Raw genomic sequence first — 19,339 nt, forward strand, 5'->3', positions numbered from 1 at the left:
CTGGATCAATGAAGGCAGAGACCATGTCTGTATCTATCTTATAATCTGTCTTATATATCACTATCAACCCAAGCTTTAAAACGCTATTTGTTGATTGATGAGGTCTATGTCTGCCTATCATTTATTTTTCTCTATATTACACGTGAGTCTAGAGTTCAAGGGACAGAAACCCTACTCAGATTGATTTAAATGGTTAGGGGGGCTTTTTGGTTTACATAACTAAAGGGTCCAGAACGAATGCCTTCATGTATGGCAGCCTCCAGGTGCTCCAAGTATGTCACCGGGAATCTGTCTCCATATCCTGAAGTTATTTTGACTCTCTTGGCTTCTTTTTCCAGTCATGAGCCTGGGTGCCAGATAGAGCTGTACTGTTGAAGCCATATGGATTGAAAGGGGGTTGGGGTGGGATGAACTAGAGGAAATGAGGAGACTAGATGAGGGGCTGGTGAAATAACAGATGTCCTTCACTGTACCCAGCTGTGGGCTCCAGGTTGAGGGACCTCTTTTATTTCTGTATTTCTCACATCCGTTCCAGAATCTGGTGTATAGTAGGTGCTCAGGAATGCTTGCAAATGAGTAGCGTGTGATGTATTTTCCCTCACTTCCAAGAAGAACCTCCTTTAAGTCTATAAAACATATGCTTGTATCTACATGGCCTTCTGCCTCATTCTCTCTTCTGCTTTCTTTTATCCTGTTGGCAGGATCCGACGTCCACCTTCTTCCAGTTTGGAGCGTCCATCCAGCAACAAGCCACGGTCATGCTGAAGATCATGCAGGATTATGACTGGCATGTCTTCTCCCTGGTGACCACCATCTTCCCTGGCTACCGGGAATTCATCAGCTTCATCAAGACCACAGTAGACAACAGCTTTGTGGGCTGGGATATGCAGAATGTGATTACACTGGATACGTCCTTCGAGGATGCAAAGACGCAAGTCCAGTTGAAGAAGATCCACTCTTCCGTCATCTTGCTCTATTGTTCCAAAGATGAGGCCGTCCTCATTCTGAGCGAGGCCCGCTCCCTTGGCCTCACCGGGTATGATTTCTTCTGGATTGTCCCCAGCTTGGTGTCTGGGAACACGGAGCTCATCCCCAAAGAGTTTCCATCAGGACTCATTTCAGTCTCCTATGATGACTGGGACTACAGCCTGGAGGCGAGAGTGAGGGACGGCCTGGGCATCCTAACCACCGCCGCAGCGTCCATGTTAGAGAAGTTCTCCTACATCCCCGAGGCCAAGGCCAGCTGCTATGGGCAGACGGAGAAGCCGGAGACCCCACAGCACACCCTGCACCAGTAAGAGGGGCCATTTGCTTGTTTCCCAGAGTGGGCTTGGAGTTTGTTGTTTGTTTAGAAGCTGAGAGCAACACATACTCATCAAAAGTGGGCCCTGGAAATAGAGAATGTCGTGTGTGTGTTTGTTTAATTCTGCTCTCCTGTCCCTTTTCCTCTTGTGGCATCTCCTTTTCTCTTTAAGTAATGTCAGGTTTTGCTTTCTGCAGCTTACTTCCTTTACTCAATAATATGCCTTGTGAACCTACACTTGAGGTCTCCCTGTCCAACTACCTAGCACCTCTGTATCTTTCTGTCTGTCCATTCTCTCTGCCAAGCATGGCATGTACGCATATATGTATGTAGATATATCATTTATAGTACTCTTATCTATGTGTTACACAGGTAGATAGATATTGTATAATTATACGCAGACATGTGTATATCTGTGTGCACATATGCACGCACACACATACCTATGTGTATCTAATTGAAGATCGCATTCTTGGTAACTTACACATTGCATTTCTCAATAGGTATACATCATGACTTATTTATCCCATCTGCATAATGATAGAAATTTAGAGCGCTTCGTATTTTTTTCCATTAGATAAACCATCCTGAGAGATAATTGCACTACATGTCAGCTCAAGCACATGGGCACGTATTTTTCTGGGGGTTGATTCTCAGAAGTAGATTTTGGGGTCATAGAAAACGTGCATTTTAAAATTTAAATATCGATTGCCAAATTACCCTATAGAGTAATACCGACTTATGTTCACGCCAAGAGTTTGCGACATCACGTGACTTCCCATACCCTCACCCACTTGATACACTTGGGAGAACTCTCCACTCAGAGGCCCTAGTCTCTACTGGGACTTGCATCTGAATTTTGCTTTATGCCCTAAGTAGTATTTAGGTCATTGGCAACCTTGGCAAGCATCGCTTTTAAAATTGCGGTATATTCCTTCTCACGGATGCTTTGTGATTTACTTAGCGACTCCATCTTGGTGGACATTCAGTTAAATTTTATGTTGCTGAGAAGCATGATTGTCCTTCGTGGTCCATCATCATGGCTCAGCTGTTGAGACTTAGAACAACCACTTTTACGAAGATTGTGCGTGTTTTTGCCTACCGTCGGTGGATTCATCCATGCCTGATAATGCCTCTGCTAAAGGACAGTGTGGCACTGTGATTAAGGGATTGGGCTCTGGAGTGAGACCTGTGATGGCTCAAATCTCACCTCTTCCACTCTCTCTGTGACTTGGGCAGTCACTTACCTTTCTGGGCTCCCGTGGTGCTTTGTGAAGAGATGGCACCAGACTTTCCAGCTGTGGGGCTCAAACTTCAGCAACAGGGTCCCCGAAAGGGCTTGTGATGACGGCTCGCAGGGCCCAAGCGAGGCTCAGAGTCTGTAACTCAGTGGGGCTGGGCTGGGCTCTGAGAAGTTTCAAGTTTAATAGGTTCCTGGTGGGGGTGGGGAGGTTGTGTTGCTGCTCTGGGGACCCTTGTTGAGAATCAGTGTCATGGGGGTAAGGGTTGACTGAGTGCTGCGTGAGAAGTGGTGCTTAGCACTAATTAATTCATGGCCATCAGAGCGAGCGGGGAATTTCTGATCATCAGAAATGACCATCAACAAACCAGATTGGTTTCATTGCAGCAAGGTAACATGTTCTAAGGTATCCGTGGAAGGTTTTAGGACTTCTTTGAATCAGGAATTATCTTGAAGCTGAGGCTGCACTTTTGCATGTGTGTCTGTGTATGTGTGTGTGTGAGAGAGAGAGCGAGTAGAGGAGGGGCAGGGGAGGTAGATTGTACCTCTATAAAGCTGACATGTACCTGAAAAATGAACTCTTGAATTAAGAGGCCATTTTGCAGGGGGGCGAAGGAAATGTCTCCTTCCCCTCTCTTCTTCCCCTCTTTAATGATCCTGCTTCTACATTGCCATTTTCGGCGTTTTAAATAATTATTCAAATACCAGGAAACAACTCTGATTAATCAGTCTGAGATCCAGGAGCCTCATCTGAGGCAGGATTGCTGCCAGCCAAAAGACAGGTAGGGCAAATGAATTCTTCCTTCCCATAATGTGTGGTGCCCTGCGCTGGAAATATTCAGAAATGCATGATTTTGACGGAAGCATAACTCAATTTTAGGGCAATTGAGATATATACAGGAGAAGGAATTTGAGAGGGATATTTGTGACCATTCCTTTATAAAAAGAGCCCTATTTCTGTTAACTGCTGTTGTGCTTTTTCCAGGAGTTATGCTTTTAAGGCAGATGTCAGAGGTATTTCAGTCCCTTCCGGCCCTCATCCTCTGCGCTAGGACACTGGCGGTGCTCACCCCAGCTGTAGGGCTGGATGAGGGCAAAGCAGAGGCCTGGCCACACTTCCCATGACCACAGTGTCCCCTCAGCTGCCCATGAAAGAAGGGGAGCTTGCCGGGCAAGGCCGGTGCGGGAGCTTGAGAAATGATCAAGAAGGGTTAAGGGCACTTTGTCTCTCTGTCCTCCGTGCAACATTCCTTCTGTTCCTGGGTCCCATGATGACCCCTGGAACACAAAGATGGATGAAGATATAACTTATCTCCTCAAAGAATGTACAGTCCGATGCACATGGGGGAAATGTCTAACGTCAAGTTCACATAACAAGAAACCCTCTTTTAGAAGTCATGCATTGCTTGACAACGTTTCTGCCAATGATCAACCACCGGTATGATGGCAGGTGGTCCCGACAGCTTGCCACCTAGGCTTGTGTAATTGTAATAGAGACACAGTCATGTATGCCAGGACTTTTGCACAAAATCACAATCGCCTCACAGAGCATTTCTCAGAATGTATCCCCAAGGCTAAGAGAAGCATGACAGCCCTGAAAAGAGGAACAGTAGAGAATACAGTCGGGTGAAGTTCCCCTCAGCACTCACCACAGAAAACAAAATAAACAAACGTGACATTTGTTTATTTTAAAAGAAATAAGACATCACTGATAATGTAGAGCCTCACTATGCCTCTCCAAGCCCTGCTTGCTCCCCTTCTGTCACGGGCAGGAAAATCACCATGATGCACCACTCGGAGTGTCCAGCAGCCGTGTAGATGTGTGTGCAACCTGTGATCAGGTCAGAGTTCTTTTCTCTGCCTCAGCCTCACATTTTCTACCACAACCACAGTGATCAGTGCAGACATTACAATTCCAGCATGCTCATCATGGTTGCTGTTATATATTCTGGTGTATCTAAATGTTTTGACTCTAATTTAATCACCCCCCTCGATGGACATTTAGGTTATTGAATTTAAGGCATCTTCAGCCTGGGTAGCTGAAGGCTGAGGACAGGCGTATATGCAGCCTCGGTTGGACCTGCCAACTTGGTCGAGGGAGCTCAGGATTGTAGAGTTAGCAGTTCCCAATTCAAGCTTTAAAAATGTAACATTTTCAGGTGCATTGTCCCCTTGACAATATAGAGGGTCCTTTGGTATCTCTTGTCACCTTTTTTAGTTTGAAATCTATTTTATCTACTGTAAGTATGGCTGCCCCTGCCTTCTTTTGGGGGCCATTTGCTTGTAGCATTGTTTTCAATCCTTTACTTTCAATCTGTGTTTATCTTTAGAGCTTAGAGCTTAGGTGTGTTTCCTGGAGGCAGCAGGAGGCTGGATTCTGTTTCTAATCCAGGATGCTATTCTGTCTTTTTATCAGTCATAACAGGGGAGGGAAGAACGCAAGAGGATGTGGTGATGGCTCACGGGTGAGCTGGTAGCAGGAGAACTAAGGAGACTACACCTGAGGGGACAAACCAATTACTGTACAAAAAATGAACAGTGATGTAAGAAAATTAAAAAATAAAAAAGAGAGAGAAAACAAAGAAACAATGATTTCTTCCCAAAAAATCCTTCTGGGATTTTGATTGGAATTATGTTGAATCTATAGATCAATTTAGGGGGAACTGAAATCTTCACTATGAGGAATCTTCTAAATGGAAAACACAGGGCCTCCCTGGTGGCCTAGGGGTTAGTCTCAGCGCTACCAACACAATGGCCTGAGTTCGTTCCCGGCCAGGAGCTGACCCACATGGCGCAGCAGACCTCTCCTGTCTCTCCTGTCTCCTCAGCAGTGGATTTCAGTGGATCTGCCTGTTCTACTCCCCACTCTGTCTCTGGTGAAACCTCTCACCCCCCCCACACCTCTAGCCTGCACCCCAGTTTTTCTACTAAAAACCAAACAAACAAAACAATAAACACAGTATCAAAAAATGTAACATTTTCAGTTGGATTAAAAAGCCTCCAGGAAACAAGTAGCTCTCCCGAGCCCACTCTGTGGTAGGGAGGATACAGGTAGCTTCAGCAGAGGTTCAGGTAAAGCCACACCTATGGTGATATGAGGTGAGTTGCTGGGGAGCCCGAGGCCCAGCTCTGACTAGGCAGGACATCTGGGACTAGCCGCACGCGTCCCTCGGTGGCCCTCGGGGGCATTGCGCGTCATCACCGCACAGCATGGTGTAGTTAGGGTATCGTGACAGTGACTTACTGCTCAGGCTCTGGACCTGGCACAGAAGACTGATGGCGAGGATGGCGCATCAATATCCTTACTGTGGACCTGTTTCTGCCCCTGGGATTTCAGGAGGAAAAAGTGGGGGAAGAGGGGAAAATGCTCTTTGTGGTTCATAGTCCTGGTTTTACAGAAGGCACATTGAAATGAGCAGTCAGCATTTTCCAAAGTTCAAAAATAGCTCAGCCATTTTATGTAACCTCCTCCTTGCTACTGCAAAGTTATTAAACATCTGTTCCTTCACCCAGCACAGAGCACAACTCCCAGAACTGGGAAGGTAAACCATCACCGGTTTCACTGGTGTGGAACCTAGGCTCTGTCCAGTTCTGTCCCCAGAATCTGTCCCGTTCACTGGTAGAGGAGTCCCGGGGGACAGGGTGCCATTGCGGTCCAGGGGGTGGGTGCTGCAGCAAGGCTACCTGGGTTGATCCCTAATCTGAATTCTTCTAGAGCTAAGACTTTGGGCAAGTCATATAATTCCTCCAAGTCTGTTCCCTTGGATGCGATGTGGGCATAAGAAAGTCCTTGCCTCTAAGCCCAGAGCCTGGTGCATGGAAGGCCGTCTCCCAGTGGCTACTGCGAATGGTCACACAATGGACACGATATAATGAACAACGTGTGTGTGTGTGTGTGTGTGTGTGTGTTCATGTGTGTTTCATCTTCCACCTTGAAGGAGGAAGTGGCAGGAGGGAGAAGATGGATGGTTCTTAGACCCAAGTCTGCTTGACAAAGATTACCTTAGGAGGCACATGGCCCGTGGGCAGCAGGGCAGGGTGGCTTGAAGAAACATCCTTGGGCTGGGTGGCATGACAGATGTGGTTTTGAATTAACTAGATGCTTAGCAAGTACCAGTTCCTGGCCAATCCCCATCCAGGGTTTTTTCTAAAGAGAGAGAGAGAGAGAGAGAGAGAGAGAGAGAGAGAGTGCATGCACACATGCATGTGTGTGTGCACATGCAAGCACTATCATCATCATAGCAGAATTAAATGAAAGTATAGGCAAAACAGCATGACTGTGTCTAGCACATAGTAGGATTTTCAAACATAGCTGTCAAAACACGATTGTCTTCTTATAATAATGATCATCATCCCCATTACTTAATTTGTACTTGTTCTACTGCTAACCATATTCAGGCAGGGAAGATAGAAACGGAAATATTTGTCAATCTTGTTTTTTGATGATTGAATTACGACTCTGGGTCCTGTGGCTCCCCTTTCAGGAGGGGAGTAGCAGAGGAGAGAGATGGCGCTGGAAGTCAGACAGAAAGGCTCCAGCAAATCTGAGCACAGACAAGGGAGGGAGGAACATCTTCAGCTGGGCGAGTTATGAATTTGTATTGATGAGAAGTTATTTGGCTTTAATTGACGATACCTAGCTTGACCACTGACATGTTTTACATTATCTTCTTGATTTATGAAGTCAGATTTCTGCTTTAAGGAGGAACAGCATTGTAAATTAATACCTAGGCAGGATGGGAAATGGGAGGAAGATAGATAAGTGATTGAGCTTAATTCACATCCAAGTTACAATTGCCATTTGAAAATAGCCATAGGGATAGCTCCTGGTTTAATGACCTGCTCAGAGGCTGCACTAAACCTGGTTGGCATATTTTCATTTGATAATCAGAATGATCACTGTTGGTTTCTTCTTCCATGCCGGTAAAAGAGCTTGCTCAGTTAATTCTTTGAACTTGACCAGAACTTCCCTGGGTGAACCTGATAGCTGTTTGCAAACATTCATCTGTGGGGTTACCATATGCTCGACAAACATTTCTGACAATGGTACCAGGCACCCAGGAGACCAAACTGCTTTCTGGGCCTGTGCTAGAAATCCGATTGGGACTCTGAACTCGGGAACAGGGGCCAAGACAGAACCTCAAAGGAAATCATCAGGAGATAGGTAGGGAGATAATCCAGGCAGGGTGTGCATGAAACTGAGAACCCAAAGCACACACCGTGAAGCTGTGAGAGTCTGTGAAATGTGGGTTTGGGCAGTGTTGTGTCCAAATCTTACCATTATCTGGATTATCCTTGGCAAGTGACTTCATTCCCTGAGTCTCCATTTCCTCATTTGTAAAGAGAGATAATTCCAAACATGCAGGATTATGCGACACCTAAATGCATGTAATATACTTAGTGGAGTGTCCAGGATGTAGTTGACACTAGAGATGTTCATTCCCCGCCTCCCCCTGAACCAGATGCACAGCTTGATCTGGACCTCGTGTGTCCTGATGGACCCGGGCTGGTGAGCTGTGCTCCCTGAACATTCAGCCTGAAAGCAAAGCAACAGCTTCTCTCCGGCATCATCTCTGTTACTGCCATCTCTCCTGGAACACGGCGCTCTCTCTTTTGGCTGGCAGTCAAAAGTGCCGTATGCCAACCTGCAATGCAAGTCAATCATTTCTAATTGGCAGCCAATGAATAGCTTGACAAATGGTGGAAACTCAGTGCTGGAAACTTGGAAGGACCAGAAATGGGCTGTTTGTTTACCTTGAGGGAAAGGTGGTTTGGTTGTTTAAGGGTCACAGATAAGGCATAAATAATATTCTAGTGTGCCTTAGCTCAGATGTAAGTCTTTGGGTTTTTGAAACCAACTTGTCTAAACAAAAAGATATCTTGATTTACTTCCTCCTTGGTTGAATACTAGGAAAGTATTTTGAAACTTGTTAATTTGGTGACATAGACTAAAAGTCAGCTGCAATTCTCTTCCATGAAAAGACAAAACAAAGAAAAGTACCATCTTTATTAGTCCTGGTGTCTGCTGACAGCATACTAGAGGCAGGTGGTCTTAGTAGGTAAGTACAGGTACCAGTTAGAAGACCATGGTGTAGTTCAGAGAGACGATAGTGCCTTGGATTAGATTAATGGCTGTGGATTCAGAGCGAGGGGGCTGTTTATCTCCGTGTTTTGGAGATAGTTAACAAGACTGGGTGGATGAATATTATAAGTGATGAGAAAGATATAGTAATGAATATTTTTTTTTTACTTGTACAGTTGAATATATGGTGGTGCCACTTACAAAAGCTAAGGAAGAAACAAATTTGGGGAGAGTCAATCAGGAACCACATCTAATTTCAAACATTTTCAATGGAACACATTTTTTGAAACATCTGAGTGGAAATCTCGAGTAGGCAACTGGAAAGAAAAACTGAGGTCAGACTGAAAATACAACACACAGGTGCGTTTACGGATGGCAGTTAAAGCCCAGGTTCAGGGGTATCACTTAAGAAAAATAAGAATCAGAAGAGGAACTGTATTCAAACCAGAGCGAACTTCAACATTAATTCCCCTTCCAAGAGGAAGAGGACACTGGAGACAGAGTTGAGCTGTGAATTCTAGTTATACTTGGCCACCAGGGAGCCTCCCTCTTGCCAATCATGATCTTGCTGTGAGGGGAGTGTGTCTGTACAGTGTGTGCTGTGTGCTGGACATCGTGATAGGTACTGCAGACCTTCCAAAGTTCTGTAAACGGTGGCCCTTGCTCACCAATCTGGATTTATGTAACCTAGAGGAGTTAAATAATCATGCCAGCAGTTTTAATCAATACATGAAGAGGGCCTCCTTGGTGGCACAAGGGGTTAAACACCGCACTATGAGGCAATCTGCAGCCTCTGCAGCATGAGTTCAATCCCCAGCCAGTCAGGGGGCAACCCACATGGCACAGCAGACCTCTCCTGTCTCGCCCGCTGCTCCCCTCAGCAGTGTATTTTGTCAGTCTGCCTGTTCTGTCCCCACTCTGTCTCTGGTGGATCCTCTCACACACCCCCACCCCTGCACCTCTGGCCTGTACCCCAGCTCTTGTATTCATAAATAAATAAATCTTTAAAAAAATACATGAAGAAAGTGAAATACATCACATAATGAACTGACAGGCAAGTCATCAGGACAGTGAATCTTTTGCATCAAAAGAAACCAGTGCTGCACCAGGCTGGAGCCACGACAGAGATGGTGAGCCAAGTGCTTGGATCTGGCGTGATGAGAAGGCGATGATACTAAGAAGGCGGGGGGAGGGGAACCTCCACTTCTCTTTTCAACTTGATGTGACCTGGGAAGTAGCGGCTATCCCACAAAACATCAAAGTTAAAAATTCTTTCTACCGAAAGAGAGGAGCATGTGGCACAGTGTGAAGGGCAAGTGCTCAGGGCTGGTTCACTTACAAGCTGTCCTTTGTTTGCTGTCCTGGAACAGCGTCTGTCTACGTACTTCCTCATATGTAGGACAGAACCCTCCTTGTCATCCCTTCCAAGTGGGAGCTAGACAGCCGGAACGGGCCTCTCCACCTGTTCTCTGCCTTTGTCCCCTTGCTTCCCTGCTTCCCCTTTTTCTTGCCTCCATTTGGATGCTGCCTGCCTGCAGGTGTGACTGAGTGCCCACGCAGGCTCCTGGTGCCTCAAGGCCTGGCACAGGTCCCAGGGATGGAGGAGTCACTGCCCAGCCTGGTGATGCTAGTTGGGTTCTGCGTGGGCACGGGAAGCCAGCCACATTTTCACACAGGCCCCAAAGTTTGGTGAATGAACCTGCTGCTATGATGATGTCTGGTACGCTCTTGTCCAGATCCCCACCGCCAGCTTCCTGAGGATTTGCTGTGTTTGATCAAGTCCTGTCCAAACACTTGGAATAAACACACAAATCTCAGTTTCCTGCATGATAGAGAACAGCTCTCCCAAGACTTGTGGGCATTTCCTTTCGTTACCATCACATTAATAAAAGGAAATTTCAAAATTTAATTTAATTAAACATCTTTGTGTGTGCAGAGAGAAAGGGAAACTTCAAGTTTCATAAGTTACATTATGGAAGCATATCTATTTTAAGTTGTGATTATGGAAATGTACTCTAATTATATAACTTACCATGTATCAAGTGCCTCCTATGTGCTAACCACTTTAAATACATTTTCCTTAATCTTCAATTGTGAATCAACCTAGTCCTTAGGTTAGGTTTTTGCTTTCGGTAACAATCAAGTAAACTCAGTTACAGAATTGAATCATTTGATTGGAATGCCAGAAGTAGGAAATGTGGATTTCAGGTATAACATGATCCAGGGTCTGGTTCTTTCTCCTATGATCTCTTGCCTCTGCTTTTAGAACACTATGGTTATTGTTCTCAAGATGCTTCCTTCATGACCTCCAGTTTGCTGTCAGAAACACCTAGGATGACTTATTTGCTTGTGGCCAAATTAGTTTATGTGGCTGTCATGGGTCAATAGAAGCCATTTTGAAAGTGCCGTTTACTGACTGGCTTGGTTCTGGTCTACTAACCCAATTCCTGAGAATGCAAGTAGAATCAGAGCTGGGAATATGGGCAACTTCTCCCCAGGTCCGTGGTTTGCAATAGGGGTCATGGACACGCCGTGAATGTGAGTTCTGTTAAGAACGAGAAAGAGAGAAAAGGAAGCTAGATAGACTATCAGCAGGTCAAATATAAACCACAGTAGTTCACATTACAGATGAGGAAACTGAGGATCAGAAAAGTTAATATAAATTGAGACTAAAGTCATACCGCCAACAGAAAATGGAGCCAAGATTCAATTGCAATTTTTTTAAATCTAAACCCTCTCTACTCCTGCTTTCTGAGCTTCAATGTGACCTGTAGCATGGGACTTTTTTCAGATTCAGAATGTTTCTACTATTTTCAAAAGTTGAATAAAACCCAGGGCTTAAAAATCATAAGATTTCACCAAAGCCCCCTATAATTTTAGTAATGGAAAATATATGAAGAGATGATACTAATAATCCTACATTCTTACCTGGAAGTTGAGACACTAGATACTGATTCCAAACCTTTCACTCTCCAGGAAGAAGTTGGGAGTTGGGAGTTCCTTCCCCACTGTGTGTTGTTATGCTGGGGGCAGAGTTTATGGTGAGCATGTGTCTCAGCCTGTCCTGTTCATTTCCATGTGGGAGATGTCCTGTTCACCTGAAAGGTAGGAGTCCTATTCAGGAGAAGCTATTTAGCTTCTCAGTTTCTCTTGGAGGGAAGAGCTCTTGGTGTAGCTGTAGATTTGGTGTGTCTCTGGGAGGCCTCAGGAGCTATGTCACTATCTTGGACAGAACCCTTTTCCTCCCTAGAGAGGGTCATGGGAAATGGCCTTTATTTAGAACAATAAGGACCTGCCCGGTTCACCTTACTCTCCATCTGGGGCACTCATGCATGTTACCTACCTGGACTCAGCTTCTTATTTTGTTGTAGCTTGAATCTTTCTTTTTTTATTTTTAAAGATTTATTTTTATTTATTTATGCATAGAAGAACTGGGGTATAAGCCAGAGGTGCAGGGGGTGAGAGGATTCACCAGAGAGAATAGGAAGCAGAACAGGTGGATCTACTGAAATATACTGCTGAGGGGAGCAGCGGGTGAGACAGGAGAGGTCTGCTGCGCCATGTGGGTCACCTCCCTGGCTGGGGATTGAACTCATGCCCGAGTCACTGATGCTAGCTTCATAGTGCTGAGACTTTAACCCCTGCACCCCCAGGCAGGCCCCTTATCTTGAAACTTTCTTTAACTTTTATCATAATTGTTGTTATTTATAGTCATCACCATAACAAGAATGTCATGAACTTTAAGACTAGATATCAGTAGATATCAGAATGCGTGTTGACAGGAAAGTTTGATATTCCACCTCCAGAGATCTTTATACCTGGATCAGTAGAGGTATACTTACCCCTCTCTTTCAGGTGTCTTGCATTCTATGTGTTTGTCACTTTACTGGTCAAATGTTCTGGTAAAATCATCTGCATAACTGCTGGCCTGTGATTTTCAGTGACAAAAGGTACCAAAAGATTAGAGAGGTGGTACCTCTAATTTTACTCCTATTTCCTTGAAACAAAGCTGGTTTTTAAAGTTTCAGATTGGGACTAGATGGGCATTTTACATGGTCCTGGGTTATAAATCTACTTCCCTGTTCAACTTATAGATGAGAATATTTGTACCCATAGTAAGTATAAACTTACTAAATTGCCCAAGGAGAGTTCCCCCTTATTAAATTGACTAGTTTGTAGATGTCCTTTGAAAGCTGGAAGAAAATATTTGTTCTGGAAGGGGATGGAGTAATGTGGGTATCCAGCTTTTCTGCAATCCTGAAATTTATCAAGCGAACAGCAAATGACAGAGTATGAGGGGACCCATGGCACTTGTTGAGAGTCAGCGTTTATAATATCTGTTTATCATTTAAAGCTAGTAGGGTGTGTAGTAGAAATCTGATTTTTCCTTCTTTATGATGCATGGGTTTTTGGTATATGATGTAAAAATAACTTTTGGGTTTGTAAATTCTCTTAGGAGTATGTTTGACAGGTTTAATGGTCTTAATTATCTTCATTCAATTCCATCATATTGACTTCCACCTGTGACCAAGATGGAATAACAGGGACTGGGTATACCCTACTCATTAAAGCCACCAAAAATGGACAAAAACATGTGAAATGGTGATTTTTCCAGGCACCAAAAATGGACAAAAGTATGTGAAATGATGATTTTTCAAGTCACTGGATATCAGACAGAAGACAGGAAGTAAACTAGATGAGTCCAATACCCTAGCTCATGGCATTGAGAGAATTTTCAGACTGAAACATAAGGATGGAGAGCTCCGGGGTTTAGGGACACAAGGGCCACGAGAGTCTCAGGACAGGACACCTGAGAAAAGTTATATTTACAAATGGAGACTTTGGAGCTCTTCCTGAGGTGTCCCTGGATGTGGAGTTGAGTGCTGATGACCACATGTTGGTGACAAAGGAAACATCTCCAAAGACTGGCGGAAGCAGTGTTTGGTGGTCACATGGGACCGTGAGGACATGGTCCTCAGCCTGGAGGACCTCAGTATTTGTGGGGCATTGAGTTGAGTGCAGAAGGTTTTTGCTTCAATAATGAGAACTGCTCTTCGCTCAGACACAGGGTCCATCCTCAGTGAACAAATTCTCAGGGGCATCTGGATCTTTGCTCAGTTAGTTGCTACCTAGAACAGTTGGGAGTTGATGTCCACCCAGAGGTTCAGGGATGTGAGGGCACCAAGAATGTGTTTACTGACAGAAAGAATGGAAAGTGAAGTCCAGATGGGTGTGGGTGTAATTCTCAGGCAAGCCACATTCCTTGCCATCATCAAAATTTTTATGTGATGGCAGAAATAGAACTTGTGTTAGTCAGGGTTCTCCAGAGAAACAGAACCAATAGGATATGTGTGTATAAATATATATATTATATATATTTTTATATTTATATCTTATAGAGAGAGAGGGAAAGGGAACAGAATGGAAAGAGGAAGGGAAGGAGGGAAGGTGGGAGGAAGAGAGAGAGAGAGAGAGAGAGAGAGAGAGAGAGAGAGAGAGAGAGAGAGAGAGAGAGAGAGAGAGATTGGTTCATGGGGCTCTGGAGGCTGAAAAGTCACAAGCTAATGCCATCCAGCTGGAGACCCAGGGGGAGTTAATGGTATAAGTGCCAATTTGAGCTGGAAGACTTGATATCCAAGAAGAGTCAATGCTTTGGGTTGAGTTCTGAAGGCAGTCCACCTTCAGAACCTGTGAGAGGGTCGTCCATTTTGCTCTATTCAGGCCTTCAACTGATTGGATGAGGCTCAGCTACATTGGGGTGGGAAATCTGCTTTACTCGATTTACTGTTCAAATGTTCATCTCGCCTAAAAACACCCTGATAGACAACCCCAGAATAATATTTGACCAAATATCTGGGTTCCTCATGGCCCAATCAAATTGACATGTAAAATTAATCATCACAGAAGCCAAACTGAGATTTAGGACAATGGATCCTAACCCAAGCATTGCTCTTATAAATAGTCCTTGGTAAGACTTAGCTTTTCTGGATCTCAGCTTTCTCATCTGTAGATTGATGGTGTTGGACTCAAATCTTCTGGAATTGAGAGCAGGAAAGGAATTTGGAGATCATTTAGACCAATAATTTAAAAATGTCTTTCTTCTTTGTATACAAAGAAACTACTGGGTGCTTGTAAAATATTATTACAACCCCTTGGGTCTAAGTGGTAACTCCAACTCCTTTTTCCATTGAAGAAAGCATTAGAATGCAAATGACTCTGCTTTAATTTATATTTTTAAATAATTCACACCCTTTGGCTCAAAGTCATCAAATATATTATTAGTTATGGAAAATTATTTTCAACCGGTTTTATATCAAAAGGGTGAATTATTTCTCTATGCTTTATTACAGATGAGGAAATTGAGACCTAGGAGACACAGAGTTCATTTTTCACTAACAAGAGATGGCTAATGGCAAAGGCATGCTAAGAGCTGAATTTTGCTTTCTCCTTACTTAGGTTTGCTGCTTCCACCAGACCAGTCCTCTTGCCTTTAGTTCTTTTGTGATCAATAGTAATAATGTGATGTTGGTGATGACGATGAAGTTAACGTCAGTGATAATGATGACTGATGATATGATGAAGGTGATGGAGAGATGGCAATGACAGATTGATGGAGATAATGCCTGGTGGTAATTGGTGAAGGTGATGATTGGTGAGATGATGATGGTGATGGCTGCTGATGGTGGTGTGATGATGATGATAGATGATGATGAAGAAGAATTCCAGGGACCTTGTCCATTTTTTGGTACACCAGTACCTAGCATAGTGTATACATTTAATAAATATGTATTGAGTGAACAAATAATGATCATCGAAGCCCGGAACTTGCCCTGATCTATCATTATTCCTATTTTCACAAGAGAAAAAAAAAAAAAAACTGTGAGAGAAAAATGACTTTCCCAGGGCCACCTAGTGGTACAATCAAGATCAAGATTGCCTCGGTGGTACAGTGGTTGAGCGCTGGGTTGCGAAGCTGCCCACAGGCTCTGCAGTGCTGGTTCGATCCCCGGCTGCCAGGCGAGGGTCCCACATGGTCCTCAGACCTCTCCTGTCTCGGCCCGCTGCTCCCCTCAGCAGTGTACTTTGTCAGTCTGCTTGTTCTGCTCTCTGCTCTGGCTCTAATGAATCCTCTCACCCTCCTGCGCTTCTGACTGTACCCAGTGCTTGTATAAATAAATAAATAAATAAATCATTAAAAAAAAAAAAAGAGGGGCCTCCCCGGTGGTGCAGCGGTTGAGCTCTGGGTTGCAAAGCTGCGCGCAGCCTCTGCGGCGCCGGTTCGATCCCCGGCTGCTCCCCGGCCACCAGAGGAGGGTCCCACATGGCGCGCAGACCTCTCCTGCCGCCCGCTGCTCCCCTCAGCAGTGTACTTCGGTCCTTCTGCCTGCTCTGCTCCCCGCTCTGGCTCTGGTGAATTCTCTCACCCTCCTGCGCTTCTGACTGTACCCAGTGCTTGTATAAACAAAAACAAACAAATAAATAAATAAAACATGCCTCTAAAAAAAAAAAAAAAAAAAAGAATTGTCTCTCAACTTCAGCCCTGATCCTCTGATTCTCTAGCCTTTCAGGGGAAGAGGAGATTCCAGGTGTGTCTTCAGGAGGCCTATGAAGTCCCCCATTGCCGTAAAGCACATAGAAATCCTCCTATTTTAAGCAGGAGTGAATTCGCTTGCCTTTTGAGTTATCACAAAAGTGTGATGAAAGGGAATTCATCTTAAAAATCACAAAATCTTTCTGAAAATGTTAATGTCAGTTATCACTATCATCATCATCATCCTAGAGATCGATGTTTGGCATTGCCAAGGATAAAGTGAGCAGAGAACAAAGAAGAAAAGCTGGTCTTGCCTGGGAGAATTTTTATGAGAATAGTCAAAAGCTCAACTGCAGAGTCATCAGCTCCCTTAAAATTAGTTCTAGGATGAGTCCCTTCAGACTCTGTGTATCCCGGAGGAATGCTGTAAGTATTAGCTGGATACAAAGAATTGAGCAAAAATGTCAGCTAGAGAATCTTAGTAATTCTGACTAGGCAGAGGATGGAATTTAACGGTAGAAAGGAAGAGAGAAACCAATATTTAATTTTAATATGCGGTACAAGCCATTTGGCTATGGGGTTATCTGCCTTGATTTTTAAGTCTATTCACATATATATGCAGGAAACTCAAACCATCAGCCAATGTCTTCCACTCAGTATGGGAGATGGAGGAGGAAGCCATGAAGCTTTTGAACCATTTGCTGATCTTGAGTTTAATGAATCTTCTACTTTTGAAACAGAGTGTTTCTTACATAGATTTTGAGCCCTAAATACTAGACTGGGAGAAAGCATCTTCAACCAACTAGGTGCAAACAAAACAAATAGAATAATAACAGTCCCCCGGCATGAATGCTTACAACTCACTCATTCAGTCATTCATGAATGCTTTTATTTTCATTCATTTACCCTTTCATGTATTCAGCACTTAACATATGTCATACCTGTAGTAGGTGTTCGAGACACACATGATAAACAAAGCACACAAAGTTTCCCTGCCTGAAGCTCCCACTCTCCAAAGAGACCAAAAACAAATGAATAAACACACAAAATGGCACCGATGGGCATGGGAAGGAAAGCAGCTAGCGAGTAAGGAAAGTAACTTTAGACAGAATACTTGGGGAGGTGAAATTTTAGCAAATATCTGAATGAAGTAAGAAAGAAATGAGGATAAGGAAATGCTGTGAAAATCTGGGAAAGAATGTTCTAGATGGGCATAACTGGAAGTGCAAGGATCTGGAGTTAGGAAATTTCTTGGATGGTTTGAGGAACAGCAAGATGGCCAGAATAGGAGAAGCAAGATGAGTGAATAGGACGTGTATTTGGAGAGAGTTAGACCTGAATCTGTAGGGTGCTAGAGACCTTGATGACAGTTTCATGTTTTGTTTCATTGCATGGAAAGCCACTGGAGACTTTCAGCAGGGCAGTGAGGTAGAGAACTGTACTGGTCCTTGAACTTGCACTTGGTATTTGGAGTCTCATTTGCTTTTTCTTTCCCCTATGCAGTTTCATTTCCTATTGGAAATAGGCTTTGCTTAGTGTAGAGCACAAGAAACTTGCTTTCCCAGGTTTTATTCCTTCCCTCGCCCATTATGGAGGTTGTGTTGTGTGGGCTGCATTTGGTTAAAGTCAGTAAGGAAAATCCCATCCATCACAGTAGTGATTGCTTCAGGAATGAACATGTGATCTAAGTTGGTCAAATAAGAGAGAAGCTTAGGACTATTTCATATAAGGCAAGTGCGCAGCTAAGAGGCCTGGAATTTCTGCTGATATTTTTCTGCCATGGAAGAAACCAGGCTAAGGATAAAGGTGACTCGCACATGGGACAGAAATAAGAGGAGTATATGTGGAAAATGAACCAGAATCCTGATCAAACCACTCCTGAAGTCCACCCTATTGCTGATCTTTACAGATATTAACCCCCAGACTCCTTTAGTGGTTGAAGATGCTTCAAGTGACTTCTGCTAACTGCAACCACAAGAACTCTGGCAGGAACATGTATTTGGCAGTTAATCTCTAGTATTATTCTAATTATTGATGTATTATACCCTTTAAATGGACATGGTTGCCTTTAATAAAGCCCAGTTTGACCAACAAGGAGATATAAGTAAACATGTTGAAAGATTGTTTTATATAAAACATGTATGGCTCTTTAATTCCAGACAGAAGACTTCTTGACAGGCACAATCTAGCTTGGGGTATGTAGTAGCCTACAGAGGATGACAGCCTGTAAATCCACAGACTTTAGAATCAGATTCTAACTTTTCCTGCTACTTAATTGCTAAGGGACCTTGAGCAAGTAACCAAACTGGACCTCATTCTTGTCACCTGCAAAATGGAGGCAATGCTGGTCCCCATGCAGAGTGGGAAGTTTGTGAGTATGGAGAGCACTTAGTTCAGTGCCGGAAGTGTGTACGTGACCTCTGTGTGCTAATTCTTGTCTAAGAACACCATGCGTGCGATGACCGAGGCAAATGGAACAAAAATGCCACCTAGACGGCAGGCTTGCTCTGCACAGCTGGATTAAGTGTGTTTCATTATTTGAACTCCCTGAGGCTTTCAGAGGAAAAATAGATTTTTAAAATTTAGAAAGGTAGTCTCATTAACCAAGAGAGTGGGGAGGAGACAGGGAATGAGAGGGAGGCAGGGAATGAGAGGGAGGCAGTGGTGAAATTGTGGAGTAGCATGCATTAGGGTTGCTGTTAACTTGCTCCTTAGCAGTAAATATTCACATGTGGCCACACAACCTCCTCTTCCAAAGAACTTCTTTTTTTTAATGTAAGAAGAACTTGGTCTGGCAAGAGTGAGATGTTACTATGTCTTAGGTAAACTAAGACTGTAGCAATTATAAAATGATCTTTGTTTGGAAAAGGTTAAAGTGCAAGAGCTGGGTGTCTGCTGTTGATGGAGCAGAGCCTGCCTTACCTACAAGCTAGGAGAACTCCTTGTGCCACATGTGAGCAAGTTGGCTCAGGAAGAGGCAAGCGACCTTCTCAAGGTCATCTCATTAGTAGGCAGCATTCCCAGCTGCATTCATCCATTCATTTGAAGAACTTTCTACTGCCCAGAGTCAAGTTCTGTGGGGATCATCAGAGAAAATAAGAGTATGCTCTCTGTCTTCATGAGGTGACAGTCTAATATGGAGTTTTGGTGCAAATGAGAAGGGAATCAAGTCAGTGAAATGAT

At 44.0% G+C, this 19,339-nt stretch overlaps 1 protein-coding gene across 3 annotated transcripts in view; it reads left to right on the top strand.

Annotated features, from left to right (window-relative positions):
- GRIN2A (glutamate ionotropic receptor NMDA type subunit 2A) overlaps window positions 1-19,339 on the top strand; it is a 335,998-nt gene that overhangs the window by 187,122 nt on the left and 129,537 nt on the right. For all 3 annotated transcript variants that reach the window (XM_054693848.1, XM_054693846.1, XM_054693847.1), the window contains one exon: window positions 702-1,294. In XM_054693848.1, coding sequence (XP_054549823.1) covers window positions 702-1,294 — 593 coding nt within the window. The remainder of the gene's footprint in view (window positions 1-701; window positions 1,295-19,339) is intronic.

Source organism: Talpa occidentalis, unplaced genomic scaffold (assembly GCF_014898055.3).
Source record: "Talpa occidentalis isolate TD23 unplaced genomic scaffold, MPIMG_talOcc4v2.1 talOcc4.12, whole genome shotgun sequence".
Lineage (NCBI taxonomy): Eukaryota > Metazoa > Chordata > Mammalia > Eulipotyphla > Talpidae > Talpa > Talpa occidentalis.